This window comes from Galeopterus variegatus, unplaced genomic scaffold, assembly GCF_000696425.1.
Source record: "Galeopterus variegatus unplaced genomic scaffold, G_variegatus-3.0.2 Scaffold1239, whole genome shotgun sequence".
Lineage (NCBI taxonomy): Eukaryota > Metazoa > Chordata > Mammalia > Dermoptera > Cynocephalidae > Galeopterus > Galeopterus variegatus.
This window is the reverse complement of record NW_007727350.1, coordinates 83,588-108,915: the sequence shown is the minus strand read 5'-3', so window position 1 is coordinate 108,915 and position 25,328 is coordinate 83,588. Positions and strand designations below refer to the sequence as shown.

Here is a 25,328-nt window from a genome sequence, read left to right as displayed (position 1 = left end):
GTCTGCATGTCATTTGAGAAGAAACTTAGTAGGTGAAAAACCTTTGAAGTTATTCCTTTCCCTTTTACTTTTTTTACATTTCTTTGATGGTTATTAGAAATATGGGATTGTTGGGGCCGGCCTGTGGCTCACTCGGGAGAGTGCGGTGCTGATAACACCAAGGCCACGGGTTCGGATCCCATATAGGGATGGCCGGTTTGCTCACTGGGTGAGCGTGGTGCTGACAACACCAAGTCAAGGGTTAAGATCCCCTTACCGGTCATCTTTTAAAAGAAAAGAAGAAAAAAGAAATATGGGATTATATACTATGAATTTTAGAGCTTCCCCAAATAACTTGTATAAATCAAAGAATTTAAAGCAGTAACTCAATTTTTTGTGTGTTTTGGGACTCACTTTAACATGCTTTTCCCCTGATTTTTACTTCTTTTTTTTTTTTTTGCTTTTTACTTCTAAAGAAATTTGCTCTATAGCTTATAAAATAGAATAATGAGTTTATGCATGTCTTTACGTATTCTTAGTTTGCTCGCTTAATCACCATGTGCTTTTTGATTCTCACAGGTGGCTAAAGCCAGAAACATTGCAGACTACTAACAGGGTCTTGGGAGAAAAACCTACATAAGCATAAGTGACCTAATTTCAAATCAGGAACTTTTCCTTACCTTGGTTCCTAGACTAGGACAACAGTTTTGTACATTATCTTAAAAGTATTTGACTAGGTGGACTAGAGTGAAATAGAATGAACAAAATGAAAGGTGTGCAGGCTGATTGGTGAGCTCAGTTGCTGATTGGTGAGCTCAGTTGGTTAGAGCATGGTGTTATATCACCAAGGTCAGGGGTTCAGATCCCCATGTCCAGCCACCAAAAAAGCAAAAAACAAACAAAAGGTTTGCAAACCCACCTTTGCCAACCCCTCATCTCTCAGGACCCAGAGTTCAACAATACAGATCAGATTGACCTGTATGATGATGTGCTGACGGCCACCTCACAGCCCTCAGATGACAGAAGCAGCAGCACTGAGCCACCTCCTCCTGTTCGTCAGGAGCCGTCTCCCAAGCCCAACAACAAGACCCCTGCAATTCTGTATACCTACAGTGGCCTGCGTAACAGACGTGCTGCTGTCTATGTGGGCAGCTTCTCCTGGGTAAGCATGGGTAACAAAAAAGGCCATGGGTGGGCTGGAGGGAGAGCACTGGGAGGTGATGGCATTTTCAGAAACCACTTTGCACTGTTTTGTGCTCTGATGGGGTTGGATTTCTTTTTCCTGGGATCAGGTTGGATTGATCTCTGAAAGAGAACTGTCCTGAGGACGTACTGGTGCCGAAGAAAGCAATGATTAAGTGGGTAGTTGCTTTTTCTGCCATCTTGTTACTGCCCCTGACCCTGGGGCTTTATGTCTAGCAGGGTCATCTGTGGGACGAGATTTCAGAGTGAACACCTTGAACTCTTGGTGGTCATTAGATGGTCCTGTGATAATGGTGGGTGATGGGGATCAAAGACCTTTATAGCTCTAGTACACTTGGGGTAGGTGGTTACTGTTCTGCAAAAGTTACCGTGTGACATATTTTGGGGCTGGTGGTAGGGGTGGTTTTTCAAAATAGGAAATATATATACTGAGGGGAAAGTTCCTGGCAATGGTCAACTCTAACCTGTCTGAGCTGTAATTAAAAGTTGCTAACAATCAGTATTTGAACTGATGACCAGCCAGTCCAAATGGCAGTTAAAGTTAAAATAGGTTTTAATTTTCTTAATCTCTAAAGATAGGGATTGGGGGGAGGAGGTGTGTGGATGGGTCTGGAATTCTGATGGGTGAGGACAATAAGAAAAGCTTGCACTAATTGAGATATTGCTGGGCTTTTGGGTTTCCTTTGGGAGGTCGTGGTTGTGGCTAGAATCCTAGATTTGGGAGCAGAGATTGGGACATTGGGGGGTGGGGTGGGGTGTAGCTCTTGACATTTCTTCCTTTTCCATATTGCCGGCCCCAGTGGACCACAGATCAGCAGCTGATCCAGGTTATTCGCTCTATAGGAGTCTATGATGTGGTGGAGTTGAAATTTGCAGAAAATCGAGCAAATGGCCAGTCTAAAGGGTGAGGTCTGGATTTGAGAAGCCCCTTTTACTTTGTAACTGTTGGGATAACAGATCTGCACTATAATTTGGCCCTGGATTTTAATCCCTCCCAACCCTGGCACAGCTTATGGCCTTGGTTTCAGCAAACTGCTTTAGAATGGGGACCCAGCTGCAAGATAGGGGCGAAGAATGTTGGTTTTTTTTGTTTGTTTGTTTTTGTTTTTAAGATGACTGGTAAGGGGATCTTAACCCTTGACTTGGTGTTGTCAGCACCATGCTCCCCCAAGTGAGCTAACTGGCCATCCCTGTATAGGGATCCGAACCTATGGCCTTGATGTTATCAGAACCACACTCTCCCAAGTGAGCCACAGGCCGACCCTAGAATGCTGATTTTTAATTCCAAGAAAAAATATGGAGCTTATAGGCTGACACGTTTTTGTTGTTGGTAATTGTGTGCGTGTTTAATTTAGCGAGATTTTCCCTTGCTTTGCCAATTTTCACTAAAAGTGGAAGAAAATTTCTTTGCTCCTCTCTCAATTGTCTAATAAGCTTCACTCATTTTTAATTTTTATTCTTCAAGGTATGCTGAGGTGGTGGTAGCCTCTGAAAACTCTGTCCACAAATTGTTGGAACTTCTGCCAGGGAAAGTTCTTAATGGAGAAAAAGTGGATGTGAGGCCGGCCACCCGGCAGAACCTGTCGCAGTTTGAGGCCCAGGCTCGGAAACGTGAGTGCGTCCGAGTCCCAAGAGGGGGTACGTGGAGACCATCTGTATGAAGTGGGGGAAGTTTGTGGGTTTTCTGTGGTGTAGGCTCAGCCTACAATGTGGAGGAGTTTGGGGGAGGATGATGGTGGTTATGGGTGGTATGGTCAATAGGTAGGCCAAAAAGTGAGGTTTACGTAGAAGAAGGAGCTTTGTGCTGGGAGTAAGGTAGGTTTAGGTTATGGTTTGGTTCTGCCACTAACTCATTGTGTGACCTTGGGCAAGCCACTTTATTGCTTAGGACCTGTTTACCCATCTGAACTACATACATAATGTTTAAAGTTCCCATCAACTCTAAATTCTGTGTTTCTATCTAAAAATCAGCATGTAGTGAATGAGCTTAATTGTAAGAAATGCGTCTTTAGAAATTATCAAGCAGCAGCCACCCTAAAATGTAACTAAGATATGTAAAGGTGGCTGTAATCTTGTCATAAACATACATTGGAAAGGTTAAGGAATCAACCAAAAGGAATGTTAAGAGAATAAAAATTTTTTTTTTTGTCCTTTTTGAGACCGGCCGCACCACGCTCAGCCAGTGAGCACTGTGAGGGCACCAGTCATCCCCATATAGGATCCGAACCTGCGGCGGGAGCGCCGCTGCACTCCCAGCGCCGCACTCTCCTGAGTGTGCCATGGGCTCGGCCCAGAATTTAACAGTGTTTCTCCAACAGTGTCCAGAGGAGAAGGCACTCTTTGAATTAGTGAATATTTTAGTATACTTGGCAAGTAAATCCCATTAGTAAAGAAAGGTGCATGGTACAACCTTAGCTTTGATAACAATATCATCTTACCCCCTTTATTCTGATTCTGTACTCACCAAGCCACCTTCTGATACTAATTTGGTTTCCCAACTAGGCTCTCCTACTGGGAAGAGAATGCGCTGACCAGCCGACACAAGTATTCCAGTCTGCTTGGCAGTTATATTTCTCATTGTAAATTAATAAATTGGCATTCTGGTTTATGAATCAGTCTCTTGTGAGTTTGGTTAGTATGAATCAATCACCTAGGGTTTGATTGTTCTGCATGAACTGTTAAAATCAAGTTTCTGAACCTGTAAAACTTGAAGACCAGACCTTGGATTGTCCTGACCCCCTGCAATGCCCTGCCTGAGGCAGCCAGCAGGGGGTGGGGGGGTGGTGGCAAAGTTTTATCACTAATGTTCTGCCACTGCTTGGGTTCAGTTCTCAAAATAGTGCTTTGTATTGATTGGGTTTGTCCTCCATGTGGAAATATGACCATTTCTGTCTGTCATAGGAAAAACTGTTCATTTGACTAGATTGAGAGCCTAGATGGATGTGGTATGAGTTATCATTGCTCTGGGTGAGAAGGCACACCCTTTTCATATTCTTCCTTGATAACTTGGATTTTCAAGTCCCTTCTGTTTTAGCATCTTTCTATAATTCAGCCCTCTTCTAACTTTCCTAAGATGCATAATTTTACAGTTGCATTGGAGGTATTCCTACCTCTACTCAGTTGTTAACTCCTTGGTGTTACTTTTTTTTGGCTGAAAAGATGGTGGTGACAGTGCTGTTTTTCTGCTGTCATGTTGATGGACTTTCTCTGGCTCTGTTAATTCACTAAGTAAAGCTGCTAGACTTCTCTGCCTAAAAATAGTTTCTACTCTTGGGACTTATAGCCATAGATACAAAACAAAGCTTGCAGATGTGGGAACAGTAGTTGGGAAGGTGGTTAATGTCAGAGGATCACATTTGCTTAATACTTCTTTCTTCAATTTGAGAGAACTCTAGGAAGGAGCAAGTTGCTGTGTGTATGAGATATGAAGAACAAGAAAGTGCTGTGAAGTATACTGACAATATACTTTATTATTATTATTATTTTTGTCCTTTTTGAGACCGGCCGCACCGCGCTCAGCCAGTGAGCGCTGTGAGCGCACCGGTCATCCCCATATAGGATCCGAACCCGGGGCGGGAGTGCTGCTGCGCTCCCAGCGCTGCACTCTCCTGAGTGCGCCACGGGCTCGGCCCTGACAATATACTTTAGTAGAGAAATCAAACTGGTTGTCAGCATAATTGATTCTACATTAGGCTTTACTCAGGAGTTGGGACCGACTATCAAGTTTTAGTCTAAGGAGTGTGGAGTTCTCTCCACACTTGCTGCCAATGGCATATTTCTACCTCCAAGACTACCAAGGCCATATGATCTTTTTCTGTTGGATTTCACACTAACCAGGCTTAGACTGTTAAATTGGAGAGAGGCAACAAATTTAACCAGTGACTTGACAGTGTCAGAAGCCATGGTTATGCTTCCAGCTGTAACAAACATGTTCTGAGCCCCTGTTGTGCACAACATCATGCTAGCATGCTATGATGATGATCCTGGTAGGCTGCCCTAAGAGGCAGAGGATTTAGGCCATTGAAATGTAGTGAGAGCTCCCCAGAATTGAGGCATGTTTTGTACCAAGCTTGTGCTTAGAGTCCCCGCTGTCAACTGCGTGCCATCTGCTCACTCTGTGGGCAGATCTCTTCTTAGCTTATCTTCCATTTTCTCTTTACCTCTCACTTAACCTCCAGTCTCCTCTTCATGTGTGTCTCTTCCCTACCCTGATTACCAGTTTTGGCATGTGGATAGAGGAAGTGCCATCTATCCCTTGCCCTTAACCTCTCTTCTCCCAAATTCACTGGCCAAAATACTATGGCAAAGAGAATAGTTCAAGTTTGTAGCAGGATAGCGAAGGTCAACTAGTACTAGTCTGGGGATAGAGGCCCTGAACTCTTCAGAGGATGTGGGATTTCAAGTCAGCTGGAATCCATCTGAACATCAGTGAACATACTTCAACACTATCATTTCCTCATGGGTTATTAGGATTCTTCTGTATTTAAAAATAGAAAACAAATCTGAGAATAAATTAAATGTATTCTGAAGCACTTTAAGAGTACTGGATGAAGAGCATCCTTTGCCATAGGATTTAGGGTGGTATTGCTTTCTGGGTTTATATCTTCACTAAGTTGCTTCTGACCTTTTTTCCTGAGGCCAAGGAAAAGACAGTAGATGATTTTACCTTCTTTCTTAGCCTCTTTAGTCACTTTCTTCAGTGTGGTGTCAGATGACTCTTGCTGAAGGATGAGCTGGTCCTGCGGGTATGTCTGAAGCCTGGGCAGTAACCTTAGTTCTGTTTTGCTTTGTAGGAATACCTCCACGGGCCCACTCCAGAGATTCTAGTGATTCTGCTGATGGACGGGCCACACCCTCAGAAAACCTTGTACCCTCATCCGCTCGTGTGGATAAACCCCCCAGTGTGCTGCCCTACTTCAATCGCCCTCCTTCAGCCCTTCCCCTGATGGGTCTGCCCCCACCCCCAATTCCACCCCCACCACCTCTCTCTTCAAGCTTTGGGGTCCCTCCCCCTCCTCCTGGCATCCACTACCAGCATCTCATGCCCCCTCCTCCTCGATTACCTCCTCATCTGGCTGTACCTCCCCCTGGGGCCATCCCACCTGCCCTTCACCTCAATCCAGCCTTCTTCCCCCCACCAAATGCTACAGTGGGGCCTCCACCAGATACTTACATGAAGGCCTCTGCACCCTATAACCACCATGGTAGGTAAGGACTGTCTTGTTCCTTTCAGATCTGATCCAGGTATGGTAGGGTAGACAGTGTGTTATGCATCTGATCTCCCTGAAAAAGTGAGCACTGAATCCTTGTGATTTCCCTTGTGGAAACTCTGTTGTTATAGTGAGGAGTCTTGGGAAATAGTTTACTATCTGTTTGTTGTATTTGTATTTGGTGTTTTGTTTGCGTCTTAATCACTTGACCCAAACCATGTCCTTCATATCCCTTTTAAGGGGCTTGTTTAGGTGAAGTGTCATAAGTGGCTGCTACAAATGCTAAAGTGGCTAGCTCTGTTGGGTCATGACAGAATTACAAAAGCATATGACATAAGCTGTCCTTGAAAAGAAGATGAACACATAAAACGTGTGAACAGGCTGAAAGCCTTTTAACACATTATACAGTAGAGCATAATTGAATAACATGGTAAATAATAAGGGGCATGGGCAATCAGGAGTGGTATTACTGTATCTCTGCAGCCGAGATTCGGGCCCTCCGCCCTCTACAGTGAGCGAAGCTGAATTTGAAGAGATCATGAAGCGAAACAGAGCAATTTCCAGCAGTGCCATTTCCAAAGCGGTATCTGGAGCCAGTGCAGGTAACTCACCTTTACCTTTGCTGCCTTCCCCTTATCTTTAGTTTTTCTCTTGTTTCGTCATTTCCATTGGCAAAAGTTCAACAAGTTAGAGCACTGTTAGGTAGCAAGAGTGGCACACTTCTAAGAGCAATATGTACTTGATTTCTTGGCATTTGGGAACCTCTGTTGGTACTACTTATTTAGCCTGTGTCTAGATCTGCCCGCATGAAAACCAGCTTAGTGCCTAGAATATAAATAACTAAAACCATCTTATTGGGGTATTTGCTATGGAATAAAATTCTTGCATCATGGAGATCTCGATCTCAGTGTTTGATCTTTAGATCTAATGTCTGTATAGTGGATTCAATGCCGAGTAAAGACCCTAGGTTTTTAGGAATGATGCCTCAACTCAATGATGGTGTGATATGGAATCTAACTACATTTGGTAATCTAGGCAGAGCTGGTGGCATCCATGTAGCCTATTTTAGAAAAAGGCAAGTCTGTTCGGTGTCATGTTAAGGCATATTATGCTCTTGACAGTTAACTTTTGCCCTGCTGTCAGTGTTAAGTAGACAGAACCAGCAACCATGATTCCAAAAGCCCTGGGCATAAAATCTTTGGTTTATTTTATTTTATTTTATTATTATTTTTTTTTTATAAAGATGACCGGTAAGGGGATCTCAACCCTTGGCCTGGTGTTGTCAGCACCACGCTCAGCCAGTGAGCAAACCGGCCATCCCTATATAGGATCCGAACCCGCGGCCTTGGTGTTATCAGCACCGCACTCTACCGAGTGAGCCACGGGCCGGCCCAAAAATCTTTGGTTTAAAAGAAGAGGATATAGGAAGTATCAGGGATCTGGTCCAGTTTTCACATCATGACAGTCATAGGTACTTCCTTTCTGTGAATTTCCTACATGAATATAAAGACTGTCAGATCTGCTAAAAAAACAAGGTAGCCCTAAATATTATCATCATCTCTTTTCCATAATTTCTCATCTTTGGCTGTAAAACTTGAATCCACAGAGTAGGTTAAAAACAAAATTATATGTGTTCTCTTCAGGTTTTTTCCACCAGAAACCAACATTGACACAACTGAATCTTTTTAAATTAAAAAGTAATATATGCTCATTGTAACATATAGAGAAGAGTTTAAATAATCACCATTCCTTCTTCTCCACTGATCCCTTCACACTGAGATGATCAATAACTGAATCTTTATCTCCCTTCCTTTTTGTTGTTCTCATTCCAGTCATTCAAACCATATATATTTATTGAGTGTGCCTACAAAACAGGCAAAAATTCCCTACCTGGGTGGAGCTAATATCCTGGTGATCCTGGGCCTCCCCAGCATCACAATTCCTCCACACTTTTTATTCTATTCTTGTTGCCTTGCACAGAGGAAGCTTCCAGTTTTCATTTTCACTAGACCCCTGTCTGTATTCATGCTTTCCTTGTATTTCCTTCTGTCCTCAATGCTCTTGACTCAGCTTGGAAAAGCAGTGTGCAAGTCTCTACCCCATGACCACAATCTCAGAGCCAGGCATTGTTCAGATTTTGGAAAGGGCTAATTCTTGATGGCAGCATAATTTTTTTATTAAATGTATAAATAAACTTGTTTTAGATATATACGTATTACATACATGTATGTGCACATACATCTGATTATCGATTGAAAGTAATTCATAGAAATCTACAGTGCTAAAAAATGAAAGTTCTGGGCCGGCCCGGTGGCGCACTGCGCTAGTGCGCTGCTTGTGAAGCGCGGCGGCGCTCCCGCCGAAGGTTCGGATCCCACATACAGACCGGTTCCCGCTCACTGGTTGAGCGAGGCGCGGGGGCAACACCGAGGGTTGTGATCCCGTTGCCGGTCCCAGTCCGGTACGGGGGCGACACTGAGGGTTGCGATCCGTTGCCGGACACGGAAAAAGACAAAAAAAAATGAAAGTTCTCTATACAAGGACCACCAGCAAAACCACCTTTTACAATTTAGTGTACATTCCTCTAGATTTTTTTTCTGTGCACAGGACAACATATATATAATTTCGATTGTTTTTACAAAAACAGAATACAGCTTTGCAACTTGTTTTTTTTTTTTTTTTTTCAACTACTAATTCTGGACACCTATTATTATATCAATATATAATATCTAACATTTATTGAGCCCTTACTGTGTATCTGGCACTATGCTAAGCACTTTACATGGATTACTTTCTTTATATATGAATTTATTTCATACTTTTTTAAGAACTATGTAATATTCTATAAAACCAGTGTTCCTGAGTTTATATAGCAGCCAGACCCTATAGAAGGTAATATAACAAACAACACTGAAACAAACATTGTTAAACATACATACTTGTGAACAGAAATACAAAATTTTTAGAATTGCTGGGTTTAAAAGTATGAATATTGAGGGCTGGCCCGTGGCTCACTTGGGAGAGTGTGGTGCTGACAACACCAAGTCAAGGGTTAAGATCCCCTTACCGGTCATCTTTAAAAAAAAAAAAAAGTATGAATATTGAGGGCTGGCCCGTGGCTCACTTGGGAGAGTGTGGTGCTGACAACACCAAGTCAAGGGTTAAGATCCCCTTACCGGTCATCTTTAAAAAAAAAAAAAAGTATGAATATTGTTTATTTTAATAGATCTTGTCAAATAGCCCTTGGACAACCATATACCAGTTTATACGTCCATTGGCAGCATCTGATATTATCTATCAGATTCTAAAAAACTGGAATATAGTGTCATCCAGTTTTATACCTCTGCCATATCTGCTTCATCCATTTTACTGTGGTTCTTTGGGACAGCTAGTTATTCTTGGTTAATGTCCAGTTAGTTTACTGCCTCTACTCATCCTTGGCCTTTCCCATTCATCCTCTGTCAGGGGATTACAGTGATGCGATTGAGACGCTGCTCACAGCCATTGCAGTTATCAAACAGTCCCGGGTCGCCAATGATGAGCGTTGCCGTGTCCTCATCTCCTCTCTTAAGGACTGTCTTCATGGCATTGAAGCCAAGTCCTACAGTGTGGGTGCCAGTGGGAGCTCTTCCAGGTGAGTGGATGATTGCTTCAGCAGTCTACCAGCCCTGGGCAGTGCTCTTCGAGGGATTAGAAGGGAAAGGAATGGAGCCTAGGGTGTCTGGCAAGGACCTGGATGGAAGAGCGGGCCTAGCCCTCATATATAAGGGGAAGAAATTAATCAGACACTCATTAATAAATGTTGTAATGCCTAGAATCTGTAGGGTGAGGCAGTGTGCTCAGGAAAAAAAGAGACTGGTATAGTTAAGAACATCAGCTCTGGAGCCATACAAGCATGGGTTTGAATCCCAGTTCTGCTGCTAACTACCTGTATGACCTTCTTGAATATGGAAGCTAGTGAACTTTACAAGCCTTATTTTTTCATTTTTAAAAAAGGGACAATAGTTTTACCTATCTTATGACTTCTTATAAAGTTTAGGTCAGATAATGCATGTAAAATTCTTAGTTCTGTGCTCAATACATTAGTGAGATCTCAACAAATTTAACTTACCATTTTCTCAAAAAAGATGTCTTCAAAGGGGTAAGATCCTCAGACATTGGGCCATGGTAGAGTAATAGAAGTGTAGTTTAGGCAAGTATTGGAAGACAAAAAAACACCACACTCGTGGAAAGAATGTGGTAGGCCTTGTGAGTGAGGCCGAAGGATCTTTTTAATAGGAAAAGACATCGGTCCCGGGAGAGATCACCTAGCCGGTCCCGGGAGAGCAGCAGGAGACACCGGGATCTGCTTCATAATGAAGATCGGCATGATGATTATTTCCAAGAAAGGAACCGGGAGCACGAGAGACATCGGGATAGAGAACGGGACCGGCACCACTGAGAAAGGTGGGAAGAAGGCCTATTATTGGCGAGTGGATGATCTTTTATGAAAAAAGGATTATTTATAGTGAAAAAGATTTCTTTCTAAAACAAATAAATGTGGGAGAGGTAGGGAGTACTTCTGACTTAGGTAACCACAAGTTCGGGGCAGATTTCCTTCTTGTTTATGTGGAGTCTCACTCTGAGATTAAGCAGTTTTGCTTGTTTCTTGACTGCCTTAACCTGGTATCTGAGCAATAGCAAGGCGTAGTGGCTGAGAGCACAGCATCTTCAGTCAGATGCCAGAGGTTGAATCCCAGCTCCTGTGCTAACTAATAAGCCAAATTATTTTCTGCTCCTCAGTTTCCTCATCTGTAAATGAAAATAATAAAAGCAACTGTCTTAGTAGCTTGCTGAGGATTCAATGAGATAATCCATGTAGAGCATTTGGCACTCATGGCGTCTGTCAGTAAATTCTCAATAAATGATAGTCATTGTTACTATCATCATTATATTTTAACCCCTCTAAACTTTCAAGTAAAAAAAAATCAGGAAAATTGACAAAGACAGAAAAGTAAGATCACTGCCTACTTAGTTTTTAAGATTTAATGTCTATTAAAAAGATTTTGAAAATTGAGATAGTTTAGTAAGAGAAGAGAAAGCTGACCTGAAAAATTATCTTTAATAGCTTTAGAGACTATCTGCAGGATATAAACTTCAATGGAAGGATATTTTTGTTTCTGGGAAAAAACTAGTTGACAAAGACTTTTTTTGTGTTTTTAAAGCAAAACAAAAGCAGGAGGGTTGGGGGAGAACCTGTTAACTCAGGTAATTGAAAAGTTCAGTTAGGATTGGCTGAATCCAGGGGCTCAGCTGTGTCATTGGGATGTAGTTTCTCTGCATCTCTTAGCTGTGCTTTTTTCTCTGGTGGTTTCATTCTCAGACAGCCTCCATATTCGGGGGTGGGGGGGGGGGCTTTAGCTCCAGGTTGCACCCCACCAGCTTAGCAATACCAACTGAAAGAAAGCTTCTAGCAAAGATTGTTTGTAGTGTTGACTGTGTCTGTAGAGATCTGTAGAGAAGGCCAGACTCTGACTAGGATGGTCTGTCCGTGGTTCCTGGAGAGTACTACATGACTCAGAGGACTTGCAGGTCTCTTAATTTGTGGTTGCAGATTTATAAGTCTGTGGGACTTTCTACTTTTCTGTCTCACATCAAGTACATTATGAGAATGTGCTTGGTCTTTTGCCTATTTGATTGGTCTGAAGTAATGGTAATTTAGAAGGAGGGTAAAGAGAACAAACAGTAGTGTCTTTGGGGTAGATAGATAGATGACTGGATAAAGAAGGGAAAAGAAACTCTTACCACCTATGAGTGACCCATGAGTTCACAAGCAGTAGCTTGACTGTAAACAGTAAATTCTGCAATGCTTTGCCTAGTGACAACTTTCTAAACAAACAAAATATTCTTATGTTTGACTACTGCACTCTACTTTGTAGTTTGGCATTATCTGCCATTAACTTTATAGCTACAAATTGTTTTTGTTTTCCTCCATAGGAGACAAACAAGTGGGAAGATGAGAAGTTACTGATATTTTTTATCAGTAACTCCCTTCTCTGTTCTTAAACCACTTATTCATTCCACAAAATCCTTAGAATGCTTGATATTATTGAAATCTAGGATAAACCACATAGAATCAACAGTTACGCTGTGGGTTCTAGATACTTCTTTCTAGATTTTGCAACAGGTTGTGTTTTGGGAGGTGCCCATGTATCCTCTGGAAAAGCAGACTCTAATGTGGGGGGAGCCCACAAACAGCTTTAGCCTAATTAATTCTCAGGGAGTGGACAAGAGGGTGGACATTAGAAGAGGTCTTGGTCCAATCTCATCCCTTCTGTAGTAGTAGTAGCATTTCCCTTTTCTTGTTTAAGCTGGCACTGTGGCTAGTGTTACTTGTGGGTCCAAAACCACACACACCATCATGCAGGCCACAGCGTTGTGTCCTTTGGAACTGACTGGGATAAGAGTGACCAAATTGGTCAGCATAAATTATAGTCTCTGTGGCTGCATTCAGTTTATTAGTTAGAACATATAACTGCATGCCACCATTCCTGGTGGCTTTGCTCCTGACAGCATTTTAACAAGGAAATTGTCAGCAAGATCCATTGATCCATTAGTACTTTGGAGATTGAACATTTCAATCTGAGTCTTTAACTGTCACTGCCTCATTTCTTCTACCTATAAAATGGGACTGTTTTCTCTGATTATGAAGATAATTCGATTTGGATGAGTCTGAAAGTCCTGAAACGCTAATTCCCAAGTAACAGTCATTTGACTTTTGTAGGCCCATGACAAGAGGAAGAATATTAACCCTGAGGCAGGTTTTCCACTTTCTGACTTTTCACTCCTTAGATATGTTGGTTATTCCATCTAAATAATAAAATTCAGTCCAAATAAACTGAATCAGACACCCCAAAAATGTCAATTTCTCATTTTCCCATCCTAAAAACCCTTAATTCTATCTGCAATTAGCAATTTGTGGCTTAGGAGGTTTCATGTTGATATGACACATGGGCCTCTGTGCATATCGAGGTCTCTGTACAGCAACCTTTTAGTTAGAAAAGAATTGTATTTATATTCTATTAACAGATGTTCCCTGTGAAAGAAAGGTATGTTCTGTCCAGAGGCAGCAATAGAGCAGCAGCCTTCTTTGTCTATCCTTCCTCAGGATAGGGCCTGACTCTGGGGCCTGAAGCCTGATTGGTCCACTGAAGGAATCTTTGATTTCTATCTGCATTCAAACATTAACAACAAAATGTAGCCATAGACCTTTTAAGAACTGGGTGCTGTAGCTTACTTCTCTTAATACACAAGTGATCTTCTGCATCTTGTTTTATAGGAGCAGTTCACGAATTACATCTCAGGGCTGTGTGTGTGCGCTTTGGAGTTGAGGATATATTCTTAGGTAATCTGTGGCTTTGACTTTTTGTAGTTCTCAACTATATCAGTTGTCTATTTATTTTAGGATGTTATCCTACTTGAAATACAGGCATTCTCACCTCATTCTTATCTTTCTGATCCATTGAAAACTATTTAGAAGCCCTAGTAGTGTGCACTGAGGGCTTCAGTTTTTCCTTATAGAAAATAGGACAAATACCTGCCTGCATAGGTTTTTAGAAAAGCCATCAGGCAGAGGCCATACAGATTCTGAGGATCCAAACTGAACATAGTGCCATTTCAGTGTATTGAAGGATCAGGCAGCATGTGGATGTCTTTTTACCTTGGATAGCTCCTCCATGTTTTATGGTGAGAATTTGTATATAGGCCGCGTTGCCAGTTTGGGCATTAGTAGAAATCCCAAGCCTGAATTTAATTCCCCTTTTTCCTTTTGACTATTAATTCTGTTTCATATGGTCAGGCTGACCACGCCACCAGCTGTAGATTGATATTGCAGCATTAGAACAAGGGCTGAGTGTACTAGGGACCTTAAGTTTGGTGGTAATGTGACAAATGGCTTACTAGACCATTACCGTTGGGTAAGTTTTTAACTGTGTTTTTAAGTTTCTTTGGTGACTACTGGTTATTTTCTTTTACTTCTGTGCTCTGCTTTCTGTTCTGGCCTGGCCAGCTCATTTCTGCTTGGTGTTAGTATGCTTCTTGGTCCCTCACCCACAGCTGTTATCTAGGGAAAGACTTAAAATCTCATGAGTACAGCTTGGAAAGTTTCTGGTGCTGTGTGTGTATGCCTGCATATGCACACTTGTAAGGACACTGTTTGGAATCTGTTTAACCAGAGCTTCTTTTAAAGAAAAAAAAAAAAAGGTTTAGGAGTTTCCTGTGTAAACGTATGTTCCCTGCTAGAGCCTCTTGGGTGTTGGGGAGTTAATGGATTTAGTTATGCATAGACTTTACTTCTTACCATAGTACCTCCCATTTCCACGTATTTCCCCCTCCACTTAAGATAAGCTATTATTTGCTCAGAGTAGATTTTTCTGAAACAGTTTATAAACTCACCACATTTCCTCTGTAGCAACTTTTCTTGAAATGTTATGGTTTCCTTACTTGTCCATCCAAAGTCTCTTTTCAGTCAAACTGCTTTCATTGTAGCTTCTCTAGTCATTCCCTTGCCACTGCTCACAGTGTCAGACAATCCTTTTTTTTTTTTCTTTTTTATTTTATCAGGCTTGCATTTTCTCTATCTACGTCCCCTACTTCTTATAACTTTAGAAAATGCCAGTGTATTTTATATAAACCCCTGTCAATCAGGAAGTAACCTCTAACTTGTGTTTTCTTTGTTTTCTTCTGATGTTCTCATTGCAGGAGTCTGGTTGGAAGCAAATGTTTTTTTTAATGGACTTGCATCTCCTCACCTTGATCAGGACTAAAGGACGGAGGCCGCTCCACCCCTTCCCCTTCCTCCAAACCCCTAACTCCCTCCAGACACCCAGGGAATACCCTCTGCCCTACAGGATTGAAGATTGCTTGGCAGCCCTCCCAGTCCCACACCTCCTGTTTGCCAGGGGAAAGAACGTAAAGACTTCATGTGGTTGGGAGGGCTGGCAGACAGGAAGAAAACAGCATGTCCTGGCCCCTGGTCTCCATAGAGAATGGTGTTTTGTCCAAGGAAATGTATGAGTTTCTGATTCTCCAGGAGCAGTTCGGTGGTGAGGTTGATGGGAAGACCTCCTTCCCAAAGAAAATGGATCCTCCATGTGGGTTTTAGGAGAGTGACTGGGTGTGCCAAAATACGCCCAGGGTCCTGCCCTCAGCACTAGATCTGATGGGGCCAAGAGGGTCTAGCCCCCTTGCTAACATACCACTTCTTTGTTTTACTCCTTTATCTTCCCAGCCCTTTGAAGAGGGACCATGAGAACAGAAATTACCTTATAAAAAGCTACTTCTGTTTTTGCCTTTCCCTCTCACATATTGACGGTTTATTTCCCTGACCTCCCAGAGGGCTGAACCCTTTCAGCTCCCTGCTGCCCAGCCTCCTCAGTGGACTTGCACTTCCTAAGCAGGGAAGGCCCATGAGGCTGCTTTCAGCAGGGAAGCCTGGCAGAGCCTATTACCACCCTCTGCTGCTTAAGTGCTTGGTTGCCTCTTGCAATAGCCAGCTGTTAGTTGTTCGCTTTCCCTGGGGCTTCTCCATTAAACACATGGAGCCCTTCCCCAAGAAGGCTGCTTCCTTGTTTTAGAGGAAGGTACTGCCATTGGGAGATTGGGACATTGGGACCTCAGCAGTGAAGAACTCTGTGAAGTACCAGGAGGAGTGGGGAAGGAGGCAAGTTGGGCAGGATATGGCCTACTTCCTTAGGCTTTCTTTTTTCAGATTTGATGTAAGCAGGGGCTTGCATCCCAGGTACATACTTTGACTTATTGTGGGATAACCTGGCACTAGTAGGCAGGTAAAGTCACAAATGTGGTGTCTTTCCACCTTTCGACTGTTGACTTAATAGCTCCCCTCACTCTGCCTGGAGGTACTTCCTGCTTCTGATAAAGAGCAAGGAAGAAATGGAGCCTGACTTGAATGAACTCAGCTCAGAGTTCTAAGGACCAGCACTCTGGGGGGCCATTTCCACACAGGTAAATGGAATTGCTTTTCCCATAATATCCAAATTGTGATGTGGTTGCTGCTGAAGGAGGAGGCAGCAAGAGGGTCCTGCAGTACCTATGGAGTGATGCTACTTCTGCATGCATCTGCAGGGCATATGACATCTAACATGAGAAGAGATGTGGCATGTGAGATGAGACTTGGAAGGTGAGACGTAGGGTCACTGGAGACCCTTCGGACTCAGAGTGGAGAGACTGGCTTGGACTGAACCCTTCCTCTGTTCCCAGCACGTTTCTGACATAGCCCTCAGTCACTGAGGGAGTTCCCCCCAGGGTTGGAGAGAGGCACATTCCCTTGGGACAGAGGCTGTTGGTTGTAGCTTTTTCCCCCTGTCCCCCAAACCCATCCCCACCTCCACTTCAGAACACGGCACCCCGCCCAACTGGCCAAGTGTTAAGAGATGTGCTTATCCTCGAGAGCAGCTCTGGGTGTCTTTTTAAAATGTAGAGAAAACCAAGTAAGGTGACAGTTTAAGGAATAAATATATATAGAATACCAGAAAAGCCGTTTACCCGGAGAATTTTTTTCTCCCCATTTTTGTTTTGTTTTTACTCAATGACACAATTTTTAGTTTTATTTCCTGATAGCAAAAGGAAAAAAACCCAACCCTCAAAAAGGCCAAGGCCCCGTCCCCCTGTTGTTGGTGATTTGTTTGTCTTTCTGATAGGTTGAAAATTGTGTAATAAACTTGATGACGCTGTCAATCTTTTATACTGCATTGTATTTTTTTCCTTTTGTAACAAAATATTTTTAAATAATAAATGGGGTGTGAGCTGTTTTATGGATTCTGCATTGAATAGATTTGTTGAGGTGTCTGGGGCATGGGCATGGGCCAATGTAGCCACTGAAGGGTGGTAGTGAAACCCCACATTCTAAGCTGGAATTGCATGTCGGGCAATGGTTTCTCTACAGTTGTAGTTAACTGTGATAATAAGCCTCCTAAGAAACCTCTAGTGCAAACCTTTAGAGGCACTGCTTGAGGCTTAGCTTTTTTCTTTTGCCATCCGAAAGCCTGGTTAAAGAACATCCAAGTCATCCTTTATCCTTCAAGATTCCTAAGACTTATTTTCAGAGCAAATTTCCTACCTTGTACAGTTCAATTACACTGTCATTAAGTTCAGAAAGGGAAGAACCCCCTGATAGGAATTAGAAGACCTGATTGCTAGCACCTACTTCACCATCTATTTAACCATTGACAAGCAATGTAACCTTGATCTCTTTTTCCTCTGTAAGATGAAAATAGCTATTTGCCTTCCACACAGGATATTTTAAGAATCAGAGATGAATGTGCATGAGCTTTGTGAACTGAACAGCTATCTCTATAGATTAGAAAGCTTAGTGGAAGTGTTGTGGGTTGGTCTTGAGATTCTGGAAAATCTGGCTTTTTAAAAAGCCAGCTGAAGAGGAGGGTTGGACAATAAAAAGATGAACCACAGAGCAGGTTATAATGTGTATTGGTACCAGAAGAGGCAAGATCAGTGTAAAAACAAGTAACCTTTAGAAGAAGGGAAATTCCCTAGAGGGTCTATGATGATGTGAAACTGAAATGGGAGGGAAAAAATAGTTGGAGTCCCTCTCAGAACTTAAACTACTGTTGTCAAGATGAGTTCCAGGCCGGCCCGTGGCTCACTCGGTAGAGTGCGGTGCTGATAACACCAAGGCCACGGGTTCGGATCCTATATAGGGATGGCCGGTTCGCTCACTGGGTGGGCGTGGTGCTGACAACACCAAGTCAAGGGTTAAGATCCCCTTACCGGTCATCTTTTAAAAAAAAAAAAAGATGACCGGTAAGGGTATCTCAACCCTTGGCTTGGTGTTGTCAGCACCACGCTCAGCCAGTGAGCAAACCAGCCATCCCTATATAGGATCCGAACCCGTGGCCTTGGTGTTGTCAGCACCGCACTGTCCCGAGTGAGCCACGGGGACGGCCCAACCGGTCATCTTTAAAAAAAAAAAAAAAAAAAAAGAGTTCCATGGTCACAGGTGTCTCAATTAACTACCATGCTTGCTAAAATGCCTCTTCTGGGCTGCATCAATCTCTACTTAAGGTCTAGTGATCTTTTTATGCCCCAGATGACTTATTTGTAAACTAAAGTGTGCAGACTGCTAGCTTAGAGACATAAATACATTTAGTTTCATCTAGGAGGCACCATGGTGGTGCAGAAAGGGAAGGTCCTTTGGGTCACCTCTATGTTTAAATCCCAACTCCTAAACTGAATGCCCTTAGACAACATGATTTAACATCTGAGTTGATTTCCTTTTGCTTCATAGGATCATTCTGTGGATTAAATATTCCTTGCCAGGCACTGGATGAATATTAGTCTCCTATGAGTTGCTCCCATGGTGTGGAGCCAGAAACCTGAATCGTGTGTCCTAAATGCCTCCTGATCTGGGCCAGATCTCAGCCCATAATGATGGCTACTACAGACTTACTTGCAGTCCTAGGCATGAGTGTGAGTAGCTGAGCAGGCCTCTGACTACTCGTGTGACGAGGGCCTGCTCCTTTGTTCAGTCCTCTCCACTGTCCCAGAATGTTGGTGCCTCCAAGTCTGTATAGGCTGTAAAGTAATTTCCCCTGCACTCTAGTGAGTGCAGCCTCTGGCTGCGTTAGCCCTGAAAGACTAGTTCCACTGATTACCGTACTTCACTGCCTCAGTTTCTGTCATGATGTTCTACTCTAGTGTGACTCACTGCATCTACACAGGTGGCTCCAACAAGCATCAGGAAGAATGAACATTTATGGAGCCACTCACAGGAAGCACAATACACTAAGCTTCCACGTAACCATGAAGTAAATGAGGACTTCCTATTTCTAATCACATCTTCATTTTATTTATTTATTTATTTTTTAAAAGATGACCGGTAAGGGGATCTTAACCCTTGACTTGGTGTTGTCAGCACCACGCTCAGCCAGTGAGCGAACCGGCCATCCCTATGTGGGATCCGAACCCAGGGCCTTGGTGTTATCAGCACCGCACTCTCCCGAGTGAGCCACGGGCCGGCCCCCACATCTTCATTTTAAACCACGATCCTCATCCTCAAGTGGTACCTATTAAGACTTCTGGTTCCAGCACGGTGCTGGCTGTTACTTCTCACCTCTAAGCCTGCAAAGTGGGAGATTAGATTTAGTTATCTCCAAGGTCCCTTTGAATTCTAATGTTTGAATTTTATAAGCCACCTCTAAACTTCCAGCTGAGCCTTCCATCCATTTATCTGTGTTGCTGGGAGGGTGACCTTAATCACTGAAGCTCTAAATGAAATAGGGAGGCTATGGAGAATGGGTTCCCCTCCAGTTTGAAGCCTGATTTCTTCAAAGCAGAGCTAGAGGAAAGCAGCAGTGTGAGAAGCAGCAGCAAATTGGTATTAGTAGGATTTGTGATTGAAATATTACAGAAGTTCCTATTGAATTTTTGGTTACTATTTAGACCTGTCTATAGTTTTTGGATAGACCCCAAGGGCATCTAGGAGGCAAGGGCACAAAAGGGTTAGAAAACAAGAATAAGCATCAGCTTTGGACAGTGGAGACCTTCATAGGATGAGAATGAGCCTGATCACAGAAAATAAGAGTTAAAAACCAGCATAGAATGCTTAAAAGTCACTTTTTACTTTGAGTAAGAGCAGATATTCTAGGATTCATCTGACAGTAGGCAGAGGGACCTCAAAGTTTCCTAAAGTAGAATTGGTCATGGTTTCTGGTGGCTTCTTGGGGCTAAAAAACAGTTGCTTCCAAGCAAGATGAGAAATAATTTTAAAGATGGTTACTTGGAAACAGAAATGATACACTCATCTAGGGTGACATTTCTCCAGCTTTAAAAACAAAGTGTGTGTTCCTTTTATGTTAACTCAAATGTTAAAGTAAATGACCAAATAAATAAATAAATAAAAGTTTTGGTAAGTTTAGAAAATGCTTCTTCCAATTACACATGGCCCACCCTCGAAAGGTAGTGATGATTCTGTAAGAGGAATGAGAGAGAAGATGCTGACCTAAAGATGATAAGAAGATGGCAGTGCCTTTAGGTATTCAGGCTGCAACTTGGGGAAGAGAATCAGTGGGATACCTTCATCACTGCCTTTGTGTTATCACTAAGCACGGACTAAAAAACTGCTGAGATGGTCTCTACCCTTTCTTGGAGTGGGTTAAATTCTAGGGACAGGTGCCATAAGGAAAAGACTGCAACTCCCACAAAAGAAAATACATATTTATTATAAAATTCTTGTTTCATGATGAGAGTAGAAAAATAACACTGTGAGCTACTAAAAAAGTTCTGGAGCTCTGTCTTATTGAGGAATGGGGTGAGAGGCTTTTGTACCACTCTGGGAGCCCACTAACATTAGGCTCTCTGTGCTCATGTAGGACAGGTGTGGCACAGCACATACAGGCAACATGTGGCTCAGGTCTTGCTGGAAGCCCTAGGAGCCTAGACAGTCTGCACAAGATGCTCTGGCCATGAAGATCAAAGAGGAAAACTTGAGGTCAGCAGGGAATTTATTCTGAGAAGGGCCAGGATGGGAATAACCTTACCCCTCCCTACACTGGAGTGCAGAAGAGTTTCATGGGCTTATGGTCCCAGTTTAGAAGATGGTGCCCACTGGCTTTATGTTGGGTTGGTTACCCAAATGTCTGTGCGGAGGAAAAGCTGTACAACCTCTCCCAGGACAGCTTGACCCACCATTCCTCATTGGTGTGGCTAAAGGGCCAGAAGTATGTGTGGTGTCACCCTGATGGGCTCTGCTGGCTGAAATTTTTGAACTTCAAATCCTGTCCATACTGATGGCAGAAAGAAAGAAAGAAAATGTTAAAAGACCAGTGAACAAGAGAAGCTGGCCTGAACTGTTCTATATTCCAAGCCTCTTGGCCCCAAAGAAAAGGAGAATATCTTCCCTGAGTGGGTAACTTTCTACCTACCCTAGATAGGAAAGGCAGTCCCACAGGCACCTCTCTCCCACTTTAAAGTGCTTTAGATCCCTCAGTCTCCAGAAGAACAATGAATCCCTCCCTGGGATGGGAACCCCACCCCCTCCGGTGATGAGAAATAGTCCCTCAGCAGCAGTACCTGGAGAAAGAGGCCAGGGTGAGCACCTCAAGCAGCAACTCTGAACCACAGAAGAAGAGTAAAATGCCGTTCATGATGGCTTCCAGGCGGAGCACGTAGGTCTGCAGCAGCAGGTAATAGGAGGCCATCATGGCAGATGGGAAGGTCAAGGCCACACTAATACCAAGCGGCATCTTTCGTTGGCAGAGATTTCCCTTTGTACCTGTCAGACACAGCCCATGGAGTCACCTCCAAGTGGCCCGCTTTCCCTGGCCTCAGGGCAAAGGTGGGTGAAAGGTGATGGACTGGTCAGGCAGAGAAAAATGATCCTGAATGGGGATGTGCAGATTTATGAATGGGGTCCCCCTGTACTAAAATCTAAGGCTTCAGAAGAGTTATAGGATTGGAGTCATTTATCCCAGAGATCTTGCTTCCAGTCTGGCTCCCACACAAGGGACAATTGTATCTTTATTTAGGAGTAAATTTTTTAAATTATAAAAATAATATATAATCATTGAGAACTTTTCAACTAGTACAGAAAATAAATTTAGAAAATACAGAAAGTGAAAGATCTCTATGTCTCCACTCCCTGAAGATGGTCCTTATTACAGAATGACATATATTGTTCCACGTTTTTTTGTTTGCTTATACTCACATATTACCATTTTTGGGGTTTTTTTTTTTGGTGGCTGGCCAGTATGGGGATCTGAATCCTTGTACATATGACTGTTATTATAATAGAATCATACTGTACTGTTTCGCAACTTATTTTTTCCAACAGACATTTTTCCACACACATAACTACCTTAATTCTTTTTTAATAATTATGTACAATTCCACTGAACTAATACCATAATTTATTAATCTAATCCTATACTGATAGGTGTTTAGGTTGTTTCTAATGTTTTGATGTTCTAAAATTTGTGGTAGTAAACAGTCTCATGTAGCTATCTTTGCATATCTGTGGATGTGTTTGTTTTTTAAATCCAGTTTTAGAAGTAAAATTGTTACATCTAAGAATACCAATTTTTTTTTTGGCTGGCTTGTACAGGGATCTAACCCCAGATCTTGATGTCATCAGCACCTTGCTCTAAACAACTAAGCTAAGCAGCCAGCTAAGAATATGAACCAAAAAGCTTGCACTGATTTATATTCCCACAACAGTGTAAAAAAATTACCTTTTCCCCATACCTTCTCTAATTCTAGGTATTGTAAATCTTATTTTTGCTAATCTGATGGATGAAAAATATTACCTTATTATTTCAATTTGCATTTTTTTTTTTTTTGGTCCTTTTTGAGACTGGCCGCACCGCGCTCAGCCAGTGAGCGCTGTGAGCGCACCGGTCATCCCTATATAGGATCTGAACCCGCAGCGGGAGCGCTGCTGCACTCCCAGCGCCGCACTCTCCCGAGTGCGCCACAGGCTCGGCCCGTCAATTTGCTTTTTATTAGTGAGTTTGGGCATCTTGTCAAGTTTATTGGTCCTCTGTAATTATTCTTATGTGAATTGCCTATTAGCATCCCTTACCAATTTTTTTAATTACTTTGTCTTTTCCTTACTGACTTATGTGAGCCTTCTTTATCCTTTCTTATATGTGTTGCAAGTATTTTTCCCCACAGTTTGTGCTTTAACATTGTTTTCATGGATGAGATATACTAACTAAAAAGAGTTTTGTTTTGTATTTCTGGGGATGTAAAACTTGTCCAAAAGAGATCCTTATTCAGAGAAGTGGAGGGGATGTTAGTGCTGATCTGTACAGGTATGTACTGCCCTGGACATGGAGTTACAACTGAATCTATCCTCCCAAGTAGTTCAGTGAAAGGAACCAGGCACTCTTGCAGCAATTAGGCAGTTGGGAAGAAATTATCTAATATTCCATGCTACAGCCCACCTCTAGCCCTTCAGAGCAACAGACATGAAAATCTTGACCCAAAATATGAAGTAGCAGCTTGAAACTTCAGAGAGGGAGTAATGGGATATGCCATCAGATCCAGTCTCTGATAGTGAGCCTAGAATATGTACTTTTTCTTGTTAATCAAGTTACAGATATCAGCTGGTCTCATAAGGAATGGAAATACTCTCTGGACAACACTCACCAAAAAACAGTCGAATTACTTCAATTCCAAAATAAAGGAGGAGCATCACCACATCCAGTACTAGGTTGGCTGTTGGATATGGTAGCAGGAGACCTGCCAATACAAAAGCCAGAGTCTGCAAACACCCATAAATATGTACAATCAATATATTTCAATAAAACGTTTTTTTTTGGTTTTTTTTTTCCTTTTTGTCTTTTTTCGTGACCGGCAACGGATCGCAACCCTCGGTGTCGCACCCGCACCTTGCTCAGCCAGTGAGTGGCCAGTCTGTATGTGGGATCCGAACCCTCGGCGGGAGCGCCACCGCGCTCCCAAGCGGCCACACTGTAGCAGTGCGCCACGGGCCGGCCCTCAATAAAACGTTTCTTAAAATAAGAGTTTGCAAATAACACATAACAGCACCCACATAAACTGCCACACATTTGGAAATAAAGAGGACATCAGTCAGCTCTCCATGAACTAGTTAGTGAGATGTGGTTGCAGGATATGTTATTCATAGTGCGACTATGTCCCTTAGAGGTAGGCTCATTACTGTGGAGTTTTATTCCTAACTACAAAAGTCTATGGGGACTCTACTCCCCAAAATGATTAAATGTATGTGGGTACATACAGGCCACTGAATAGTTTCTGAGGGTCACCAATCGGCTTAAAGTGGAGTTCAGCAAAGAGAAGTGATGGGGAAGTCAGAATGGAGAAGCCCATATTTCCCAAACTCAGAAATTCTTGCTAAGGGACTTCGTACTGAATCATTCTCAAAGTGCCATCTGATGAAGAGACTCTGCCTTGCAGTGAAGAAGAGCTGGGTGCAGAAAAGAATTAACAATAAGAAGGATCTTGGGAGGAGTCGGCTGTGGGCTGAAGTGAGGAAGGGATGTTAGGGCAGGAGTGGTCAAGCCCCAAGCCTTACCTTTATACAGAAATACGAAGAGTTCCAGCAGAAAATAGGTAGCATAATACCACCCGTTCAGAAAGAAGAGGATTTCCAGGGGGGTTGAGGACAACCGTTTACCTGAAAAGATGAGCAAAGAAAAGTGGGATGGGGAAGGACAGCACAGTCTCTGTCACTTGTACGGTTCTGTGTCTAATCTGGAGAAAACAAGAGGTTGCAGCTAGTGGGACGGGCCACTTAGGGGCACTTCTGATTGCTGATAATTAAGTGGCGAGGGTGAGGAGGTGGGGAGCTTCCCGCACTCCCCTTCTTCCGGGCAATCGCCGTCAAACTCTTCTCTTTCGGCTTTGAGGGTGAAAGTCAAGAGGTTACTCAGGGGGGGTATCACAACTGAAAGGCACCTCAGAGATCTAACCCTGTCACTATTTGGAGGGGAAACTGGGGCACAGAGACGGCACTGCCCGTTGGAGGCCAGCACATCGGTAACTGAGCCGGCCTCCAATAGGCCCAGCCAAGGATTTGGGGGTATTTGAGCCCCACACGTCGAGACCTTCTGGCACTCAAGGTGGGCGGGGCTGCGAAATCCCACTTTGGGCAAGTGGAGGAGCAATGTCCCCAACGCTCGCGAGCGGAGGGTTTAAGCTGAGCTCTGCGAGAGAAGGGGAAGGAAGGGTACCACAGGGATCGGAACCAGCGACTCACACACCTCCGGAACCTCACCTCGCGGCGCCATCTTTGGTCCCCATGGAAACTGCGTGCTCGGCGACAGTGGCTCCCGGAGCAACGAGGCGCTGCCGGAAACGGAGACAGAGCGGCCGGGTCTGCTGCCCCGTCGCCCGCCCGCGGTGCGCTGTTACGCGGGGCGGGGTGCTCTCGGGCCCGGCTGC

The 25,328-nt window shown here is 43.3% G+C and overlaps 2 protein-coding genes across 7 annotated transcripts in view; one reads left to right on the top strand and one right to left on the bottom strand.

Moving 5' to 3' along the window:
* The window catches only part of CPSF7 (cleavage and polyadenylation specific factor 7, 59kDa), a 24,051-nt gene extending 6,846 nt beyond the window's left edge, over positions 1-17,205 (top strand). The window contains exons 3-10 of one of the 3 annotated variants that reach the window (XM_008575783.1): positions 923-1,141; positions 1,983-2,086; positions 2,648-2,820; positions 5,976-6,390; positions 6,876-6,994; positions 9,858-10,026; positions 10,671-10,838; positions 15,132-17,205. In XM_008575783.1, coding sequence (XP_008574005.1) covers positions 923-1,141; positions 1,983-2,086; positions 2,648-2,820; positions 5,976-6,390; positions 6,876-6,994; positions 9,858-10,026; positions 10,671-10,833 — 1,362 coding nt within the window. In that variant the 3' untranslated portion in view covers positions 10,834-10,838; positions 15,132-17,205. The remainder of the gene's footprint in view (positions 1-922; positions 1,142-1,982; positions 2,087-2,647; positions 2,821-5,975; positions 6,391-6,875; positions 6,995-9,857; positions 10,027-10,670; positions 10,839-15,131) is intronic. The other 2 variants (XM_008575784.1, XM_008575785.1) reach the window with 2 other exon arrangements.
* Positions 10,830-25,328, bottom strand: TMEM216 (transmembrane protein 216). 4 transcript variants are annotated; one of them, XM_008575788.1, is made up of 5 exons: positions 25,162-25,328; positions 24,460-24,561; positions 23,553-23,645; positions 21,477-21,678; positions 10,830-11,183 (listed from the first exon to the last, which is right to left on the bottom strand). In XM_008575788.1, the coding sequence occupies exons 1-5, from the start codon at positions 25,172-25,174 to the stop codon at positions 11,180-11,182; spliced, it is 414 nt and encodes a 137-aa protein (XP_008574010.1). In that variant the 5' UTR covers positions 25,175-25,328; the 3' UTR covers positions 10,830-11,179. The 4 variants fall into 4 exon arrangements, with proteins under 4 accessions (XP_008574010.1, XP_008574011.1, XP_008574009.1 ...); XM_008575789.1 differs by lacking the exon at positions 10,830-11,183 and adding an exon at positions 20,601-21,190 and having other exon boundaries at positions 25,148-25,328; XM_008575787.1 differs by lacking the exon at positions 10,830-11,183 and adding an exon at positions 20,601-21,190.